Source organism: Ipomoea triloba, chromosome 3 (genome assembly GCF_003576645.1).
Source record: "Ipomoea triloba cultivar NCNSP0323 chromosome 3, ASM357664v1".
In the NCBI taxonomy this organism is placed as follows: domain Eukaryota; kingdom Viridiplantae; phylum Streptophyta; class Magnoliopsida; order Solanales; family Convolvulaceae; genus Ipomoea; species Ipomoea triloba.
The window spans coordinates 20,708,814-20,718,617 of NC_044918.1; the positions used below are offsets into that span (position 1 = coordinate 20,708,814).

The 9,804-nt window shown below is 32.6% G+C and overlaps 1 protein-coding gene across 1 annotated transcript; it reads left to right on the plus strand.

The window, feature by feature from the left end:
* The first annotated feature begins 2,158 nt into the window (after positions 1–2,158).
* Positions 2,159–9,117, plus strand: LOC116014395. The gene is made up of 9 exons (XM_031254444.1): positions 2,159–2,393; positions 2,567–2,617; positions 3,795–3,816; positions 3,972–4,086; positions 4,298–4,330; positions 6,645–6,770; positions 8,037–8,143; positions 8,220–8,291; positions 8,562–9,117. The coding sequence occupies exons 1-9, from the start codon at positions 2,202–2,204 to the stop codon at positions 8,876–8,878; spliced, it is 1,035 nt and encodes a 344-aa protein (XP_031110304.1). The 5' UTR covers positions 2,159–2,201; the 3' UTR covers positions 8,879–9,117.
* Positions 9,118–9,804: the final 687 nt, after the last annotated feature.

The following is a 9,804-nucleotide window of genomic DNA, read 5'->3' on the forward strand; positions in this document are numbered from 1 at the left end:
TATATATATATATATATATATATATATATATATATATATATATATATATATATATATATATATATATATATAAGGTTCTTCATTCTTTGCTTACGGTCCTTTAAGTGTTTTTAATCCTTAGGTTGCTCCCTTACTAAGATCCACAATATAAGGTGGACTACGACCAATCATATAATATGCCGACAATTTCATGTGAAGCAATGATCGCACTGTAATTTAGTGGATTGCATAACAAATTAACAAATTAAAGTTTGTTTCACTAGATTAAAGTGTCAAACATTAACATACCAATCAAATTTTCGTATGTTAATAATAATAACAATAACTTATTATTTAAATGAAAGAATTTAATAATATAAAAATTCTTATTTGGTAGTTGACTTACCTATTTGAACGGAAGTTTAGAATTTTGTTTAGACTGAATTTTCTTATAGGGATTTGGATTGTTAATTATGTGCATAAATTTAAGGTATTGGCTCAAATAAATTGGTGTAATATAAGTTGCATAAATATGATATTGAAAATTTTGAATCCATGTGCATAGCGTAACATGCATGAGAGAGTTGTCGAATGAGGCTCGACCAAAATTTGGACTAATTTCATTACTCTGACCAATATTTTATGTTTGACAAAATTCAAATTTTAACCTAGTTCTGGCAAGTTCAAATAGTAACTGAACAAACTCAAAGGGTAACTCAAGTGACAAAAAAGGTTCTTTGTGGGAAGTATTTTGAGATAACCTAAGTTTGATTCTCACAAGTGACAATTCTTCTTAATTGGGTCAGCTCCTGCTCCTCTCAGAGCGAACGGAAATTAGTCGGATGGACCGTTAGACGGACGAAAAAGACATAGTCACGGATAGAGCTGTCAAAACGGGTTCATTTGAAAATAGTCCGGCCTGGCCCGACTGATTTTCCACGGGTTGGGATTTCCCAACTCAATCCGTGTTGGATGAGCTAGTTTATTTTTTAAAATTATATTGTTATTCCCCAACACAGCCCGTCTAAAATATGGGTTAAACTGATCCAACCCAACTAGTTTTGACAACCCTACCTACGGATGGAGAAAGACCCTACCCATTTGATACTTAAATACTAAGAGAGAGGGAGAAAGAGCTTGAGTAGAGAATTCATTTTTAGCAGAATGCGTGTTTTCATTGACTTCATTTTTTATTAATAATTCCAGCAATGGTCCTCCGACTATGTTGATTTTCCAAAATTAGTCCCCGACTTTTAATTTTGACAATTTAGGTCCCTTGACTTTCTAATTCTTTCCAATGTTGGTCCTTTCGTCAAATTTTGGTTAAATTGAGGTCAAATGAAGGGGTAAAATTGTCCATTCACATGTTTAGTGTATTATTACTCGTATTTCTCCTGTCATATACGCTGTATATATGAATATAATCTCAGTCGAAATCTCAATCGAAGCCATATAATCTCAATCGATGTCTCTTCGACTGATATTATATTAATATATATAGCATATAGAACATAAGAAATACAAGTATACAAGTGAACAAACAATTTTACCCCTTCATTTGACCTCAATTTAACCAAAATTTGACGAAAGGACCAACATTGGAAAGAATTTGAAAGTCAGGGGACCTAAATTGTCAAAATTAAAAGTTGGGGACTAATTTTGGAAAATCAACATAGTCGGAGGACCATTACTGGAATTAACTCATAGTCAAAACATTGAAAATTTCATAAAATAACTTTCAAAAATCATTTTTTAATTTTGAAGCATACCAGAATTAAATTAGATTGTATTGTTTAATAATAAATGACGTCCTTTTCAAAAAAAAAAATTGACGTTGAACAATCCTTTGAGATGGAGGAAGTTTATTTTTTAACAGTACCTAACTGTTTTCTTTAGGTCCATTATTACAGAGTGTTTTTTAAAGAAATGAATTCAAATCAGATAATCGCGGGTGACGTTTTCGGCAATTTTTTACAATAACCTATTGAAAATCTAATTGTACTTTTTAAAAGTTGAAGACCTAATTGGTGTTTGGCGTAAAGTGTAGGCTGTAGAGATTTATTTGACCATTTTCTATATTTTAAAATTTTATAACTTTACATATTTTAGAAACCAAATATGTTACTAGTATAATACATTTGCTCTTTCCACACTTGTGTTGTTGTGTAGGGGATGAGAAGCTTTGACTCTAGAAAATAAAAAATAATGTTTAAAAACTTAAAATGGACATCCAAACCGCCGTCGTTCACACCTGCCGCAACACGGCTTCTATCCTGAAGTCCACCACGCGGATACGCTCGCCGGCTGTACGTTACTGCAAATCCGCCGTCAATCTCCGCCTAAAGCCGTTGAAGCGAAACAGTCGTCACTTCTCCATGGCCTCCTCCGTCCGAATCGTCGTCGTCGGAGATGTTGTAAGCACATTGCCTATCTCCCTCTCGATTAGCTTCAGCTTTGCATTTTTACCTTCTCAACAAAATACAATTAGGGATGAAATTCAGCTTTTCTTTTTTAAGTTTTCATGTTCGTGTATGCTTTGCTAGATTGTAAATTGATATTAGATGTTTTTGTTTTGAAATTTCCGAAGCATGATGATTGGGACCTAGAAGAAGACAGGAAAGCTCTTCAATACTTGAAGGTATTTTATTGTTTCTTTGCTATATTAGGGTAATTGCTTACTGCTTTCCAGTTTTGCTTACTCTGTTCCATTTATATGTTGTTATGCACATAAATGCTGTGCCTTTTTGAGAGAAAAAAAATTGAAATTCTGGCATCTTTTATACTCATCAGATGGTGAAGGATTCTCAATCCCAAACCAACACATGAAAATTCTTTGAAATTTGAAAGAGTGAGTAAGTAAACATTCCAAAAGTAATGTGTTAGAGTGAACTTGACAGTTCACTGCTCAGATCTGTTTTAGCCCAACATTTGGCTTGAAGATCATTTAGACTTTGACTTGAGAGATGAATGAAGTCAAATCAATGATTTTTGGAGTGTATCAAACACTTGTTTAGAAGTAGATTATATAATCTCAACAATCTGATTAAATTACTTTTATCAAAAGGGAATGCGTACTACAAAGATGGTGTAGTGAATGGAGACTACTGGAATACATCTTGTGGTCAATTAGAAGGCAGCTGGCAGCCTGATTAGGCTGTTTGAAATTCAGTTTTTTTTACTAGATAGATTTTTCAGGGGCTTGTCATTAACAGGTGTGTAATGATTGCCTGATTGGTAAATTAATCAAATGGCCCAAATAGCATTCATATAATCATATTTATACAAGAAAACTATAGCATCATAAAAGGTTTTCAAAATAACGATATTTGACATTGGAACCATGATACGTTATAAATATAGAATATTAGAGTTGTTTCTTGACATCAAGTCATGTTTTTTCCTTAGCTGGGTGAGATTTGGTGTTTATTGCTTCTTTTGGATATCAGATTTTCCCCTTGTCTCCCAGATTGGGCATTAATATGCTCTCAAAAAAATTGATATCCATCAATCCAAAATGTGATCCAAAAGCTGTAATGATGCCAAATATGAAATTAAGGAATTAAATGTTGCATGTGTCAGCCTTACAAAACATTTTTTAAAAAACTGTAATTAATTGAATCTTGAATTTCTAAGATCCTATTTTGATATACGGTTTATCACTGCACATATTTTATATTTACTTTTGCCTCAAAGAATAGGCTTCGGAATTTTTCATACTCTCTGTTAGGTGCAGCTGTACTGTATGTAAGAGCACTGCATCATTCCATATTTCTATATTCCTTCTCATATAATGCTTCCTTCATTTGAAAATGCAGCCAGATTTGGTGCTGTTCACAGGCAGGTTATCTTATCTGTTGTGCTTTCTCTATTCACTCAATTCAACTGACAATGGCAATGTCAGCTGTATTCATTTCCACCTATTTCCATATATGGATAGAGTGAGGTAGAATTCCTTGTCTCACTTCCTTTGTTTCTTGGGGAACTTGCTTCAGGTGATTTTGGTAATGAAAATGTTGATCTAGTAAAAAGTATTGCTGATCTTGAAATCACAAAGGCTGTTATTTTGGGGAACCATGATGCCTGGAATACATCACAGTTTTCAGGAAAGTAAGTCCAGATTTCATTTTCCAAGACTCTCTTGTTCCTGTAAAATTCAGTGTCTGTTATCCAATTGGTGTGGCAATCTTTTTTGGCTTCTTTTTTTTTTTTCTTTGTCACAATTTTCCCTTTCTCAAGCCTGATTTTTAAGAAGTTGAGCTTTATTTTATTTACAGTTTAAATTTAGTTGTCCTTAACATATACTCATTTCAAATTGTAGGGAAAAAGATGGTGTCCAACTTCAGCTAGAGTGGTAAGTTTGTCAACATAAAAATTCTTGAAATTTTAGTTGGTTTACTTTTGATGCTTTGATTTTTTTTTTTAATTTTATTATTATTATTATTATTATTTTTTTTGGTGTGGCAGATCTTTAGTGTTATTAGCGCGGTCAAGTCACCGAACTTAATTTTTCATAATTGTTCTTAGGTGCATTAAAGTAAAAGTAAAATAACAATAGGAGCCCAATCGAAAAAGAAAAAATAAATGTTGACCACAATCATTGTATTTTTTTTAACTTCACATAGTTTTTTTAATTTAATTTCATTATATGTATTTAAAGAAATTTTGAGCATATTGATGTTTAACAATGTTTAAAGCAAATTAATGTCAAATTTAACTTAAATATTGCTTGTTTGAGTTTTGTACATTAGATATCAAATTGTAGTCTAAATGGTCAAGAAAAAATTTGCCTAGGATATTCATGAAAGGAACATTGTCACTGCAGTTTCATAATTTTTAGCAACACTTTTAGACAGTAGACACCATAGACAATTATAATAATATATCTGAACGACTGAACGGGAGCACCATATGGAGTGTGTGGTGCTTTCTCTTTCTCTCTGCTTTCACATTAGTTGGGTTTTTGGGTGCCAACTAGGAGAGAGGGAGATGACAAAAAAATAAAAGACAAAAAGAAAAAGAAAAAAGGTCTGTCACCATTTTACGCGTCTGTTGGGCGGGCAAGTAATGCCCATGTGGGCTGCATCTCCATTTAAAAATAAATAAATTTCTCTCTCTGACAAAAGCTGCCCAAAAACCCATTTTAATACTAATACAAAAGCCTTCTTTCTCCCTGTACCCCCAGCTCGCCATACGAGTCCCGTACATCGCCCCGTGACGCCATCAGAGCTGGGAAGTCTTGGATCGCGTCACGAGGAGATGTACGGGACTCAGATGGCGAGCTGGGTGTCCGGTGGTGTTTGGTGATCTACCTATGATTACAATTAGGAGCAGGAAATAGATAAGGGCAAGAAAAGAACACAGAGATGTTAATAAATAAAATGCTGAAGCTTTTCTGAAGTGCTTCTTCTGCCAATATTTCATTCGCCAAAAAGCCAAAAATTCCCATCCGATATTTCACATGTATGGCCCCTTTAATACACAGCAGGGCAACAGAAAAACCCAAGAAAATAGCAATGAAAAATTAAAGTAATGTTAAAGTAACATTAAAAAGCATAAAAATAGGAAATATTCTTGAATGCTTTGAATTCTTGCCTATTATGGAATGTACAAGTATTATGGATCCTAATATCTATAGATCCTAATATATATTATATATATATATTAGGAGCCTGGAGATTTATAGGGATTTGAGTAAGTGGTCATAAGGAAACTTGTTTCCTTATGAGAAGTCTTTTTGCATGTATTTATAGGGCTGTCTATTCCCCTTTCTAACCCAGATTTATAAACCTTCTATTCACTTTTGTACAATATATATTTTATCAGTCCTTGATCCTTGATTCTTCATCTCTGCTTCTGCCTAACTGGCGGGTGGTTGTTATTCTCCACCCGCTTGGCCTTTGGATCTTTCAAATTCAACATTCCCTAAGCTGCCAGTTGCTTCTTCCTTCATTGATAAGTCTTCTCAATGAATGTATCATTACCATTCTTTTTTTCATGAAAAACGTTCAGTTGTTCACCTAATTGTTGTTTTTGATGTTGTTTATGTGGTAATGTGAGCAAAGTTGTACTAAATATGATCAAATTAAAAATCGCGGACTAAATGTGGCAATGACACAATAGTTGTGGGACTAAAGTGGAATTTTCTCTATATATATATTATTGACACCACTAAGAAAAGTTTTGCATCTACCTCCAATTATGTGTTATCATAATTTGGGCCAAGGGTGTCCTTAGTTGAATTTTTATTATCAATCTTTCTCTATCCTTTACTGTTATGGTGTCCAGGAGATTCCTATTCACATCTCTAGTTTTCAATCTATGTATGGGTGATAATATTTTCTATACATTGTGAGGGATGCGGGAGATGCTGTATAAACACAAGCTAAAGGCTTGAAAACGGGTTTAATCTACTACCGTTTGAAGCCCTGAACCTCACATATGGGAGATCATAAAGAGGTTCCAGGGTGTCTGTTACATTTTCTCCTGATGCAATACATATATATATGTATGCACACTGCACACGTTTAGTTTCTATGGATAACATTACTTTAGCCTCTAACTTGATTTGCACAATGAATTCATTTTTTTTGGAAAAAGACAACAAACAATTGGTGTCTTTTGGCATGTTTGCTTCTTTCTCAAATGACTCACTTCATAATGGCCAGTCTTGGTGATGAGCATGTTGGTTTCCGACGCATGGATCTCCATACATTGAAACTGAGTATCATTGGGGGAAGGCCATTCTCTTGTGGTGGTTCTCAACTGTTTCGAAAAAAGCTTCTCATTGCTAGGTGAGTAGTGTGTAAATGTGATTTTGGTTATACTGTATGGCTTGTAATCCTTGTATGCATGTATTGGCCTTGTTTGGGGGAGAACTTTTTGAACAACTTTTAGCTTTTAAAGAGTTTTTAGTTGCTTTACTCAATTTAATAAAAAAATTAAAAAAAAAAAAAAAAGAAATAAAGAAAGAAAGAAGACTAATTTACGGTAGCCCATGCTTGTAAATAGCTTTTTCAATATGTTTCTGTGTAAAAATAATAGGTGTAGCTTTTTAACAATCTTATCCCTTACATTTATATATAATACTCGATTTGTCCCATTTATTTGATTTATTTACTATATATTTGTCAAATCAACTCTTCTTTTTTCGCTTATTTTATATAATAATTTCTTATCATTTTCAACTTCACCTTGTTGTATTTAATAGAACTTCTATTTTAGTTTTTAAATCAATAAATTTTATTAACTAATATGGAGTTCTAAATTAAATATTACAAAATTTTTAATTGTAAATAATTTTGGTTAAGTCTTGTTATAGGAGGTCATATGAAATGGAGCAGACGGAGTAATATATAGGTTTCCATATTATACTCTAGTGTACCATATTCTATTATAATACTGTTTTTATTGACCTTCCATTGATATGTATAGTTTTAATAGAAGTATTTCTTGATGTCCTTATATGTCATTTCATATATTCAAGCAGCTAACAAATAATAAGTAATACTCCCTCCGTCCCATTTTACCTGTCTCACTTTCCATTTTAGTCTTAGCTCAATATTATTACCTGGAATTCTGGAACAAGCATTTTAGTCATTGGAAAACACATAGCATTTACTCCATACTTTAATTCCTTAAAAAAGCGTTCAAAAAGTAAATGTGACAACTAATTCGGGACGGAGGGAGTAGATAATTTTACCAAATCTATTTGTATCAATAGCTAATGAAATCAACTAGTCAAATATCTAATACAAGCAGCTAATAGTTAATGTACTGTGTACATGCCTATTATCTATATGTGCTGGTCCTCTCTGTATTTCTGTTCTTTAATTCTTCATAAGCTTTACCTTTGTTTTAAAGGTTCTAGCTTAATTAGTTATTTAATATTGTTGAATATTTCAATGGTTGAGTTTATTAAACATAGAGGGGATAGGTGATAACAGACCCCAAGGTGAACTATCCAACATCATTGTGCAAATAAGAATTGTATAGGATAACTTTTTATCGATCTGTTTTAAAACTTCATTAATGTTTTTATATTCAACTGTGCTCTTTAGATATGCAGTTCATGATATGAACAGAAGTGCAGAGAAAATCTATGAAAATGCAGTGGGTGCTCCACAGGATCATTCAGTAATATTTCTTGCTCATAATGGTCCAACAGGTATTTATATCAGTCTGATAAAAGTAAAATTCATTTGGCGATTTGTGAGTAATATCTGAGATCAATGTTCATACAGGTTTAGGTTCTGCAGTGGATGACATCTGTGGAAAGGATTGGTGGCCTGAAGGAGGTGACCACGGTGATCCAGGTAATAATATTGAGCTAAGACTTCCAATGACTAAAATGCTTGTTCCCATTTAATTGCATAGGATAGTATAGTAAATAGTATAATATACTTATACTTTTATAGATATTTTATCAAATATCTTTTTATAACTAGCTAATAATATCAATTGGTCAAACCAGTTAACACAATGGATTATCTGCGAATTGCCAAACACCCAATAATTGGATGTAATGACCATCAAGGGATAGCATAGATATTTAAGATACATAAGTGTCATTTTGTACTGTACAGATCTAGCCCAAGCTATTTCCCGGTTAAAAGAGACTGCACAACTTCACGCCCCTCTGGTTGTGTTTGGTCACATGCATAAAGATCTGGCCTATGGAGGCCACCGGAAAATGTTGGTTGTTGGGGAAGATAACACCATATACCTGAACGGGGCCATTGTTCCGAGGGTGAAAAGAGTGGAAAAAGACAACTGCACACTGCGAGCCTTCACCATAGCCGATATTTTGGATGGAAGAGTGGAAAAGATTACAGAAACATGGGTTTCTGTTGCTGGCAACAATACAACATTAGAAAAAGAGCAACTAATGTTCAGTAGGTAAATGGCTCTTTGGTAAAATTTATGTCCATATCATGTATGTATGATGTATACTAGCTATCATTGCCCAACGTGCGAAATTATCATCCAATATAAGCTTAACATTAAAATAAATTTAGCAAAAGAATAAGAATAAGAATAATTATGATATTTAAGCATATGTATGCATATAATTTCACACTCTCAATGTCTGTATAAACTTATGCACATATCTATATGTCTTGTTTATTATGTTTTATTGAAGTCCAACTATATTATTATATTGTACACGCAAACATCTTTTCATTTTTTTCTCATTTTTATTTAAATACATAATAAGATAAATTGTTTCCATACACTGCACGGGTAAAACACTAATTTATACTCAGTATTTATTACTATAGTAGTTATAAACACACAATCCACAATAAAAATGCCAATATAAAAAAACTAATTGTGAAATTATATATTCTAAAGTAAATGTAAAACTACATGATTTTATAACCATTATTAAAAAAAAAACTCAAAAGATAATATAAATAACGAAAAAGTGCCAAATAGTCATTGAATTTATCGCTTTGTGCAATTGAGGCATTTTTTGGATTTTTTTTTAATAAAAAAAATGCAATTTTAGTTGAAGATATTTCAATTTTTCCTCCCAACTAGTATGAAAGAGGAAAGGGAGACTCTTAGTATATACCATGTAAGCAATATGATCATATTTTACAGGTAAAAAATTAGAAAAAGTCTTAATTGCACTTTTTTTTCCTTATTCGATAGTTCGATTGCATACTTTTTAAGTTCAATGATCTAATTGCACATAAGCAGTAAGATCAATTGGTTATTATGCATGATTTTAAGGAAGGTATTTATGGTAGGATTAGATTTTCTTCTTAGTGTAGAGTTCTTTCTCTATCTTGCTTTGGATTTTTCTTCTTGTATGTTTCTTTT

Coding starts and splice junctions, on each gene's coding strand:
- LOC116014395 (XM_031254444.1), top strand. CDS start 2,202: ATGGACATCCAAACCGCCGTCGTTCACACCTGCCGCAACACGGCTTCT. Junction 3,817..3,971: donor AGATTTGGTGCTGTTCACAG/GCAGGTTATCTT, acceptor AACTTGCTTCAG/GTGATTTTGGTAATGAAAAT. Junction 4,087..4,297: donor ACATCACAGTTTTCAGGAAA/GTAAGTCCAGAT, acceptor TTCAAATTGTAG/GGAAAAAGATGGTGTCCAAC.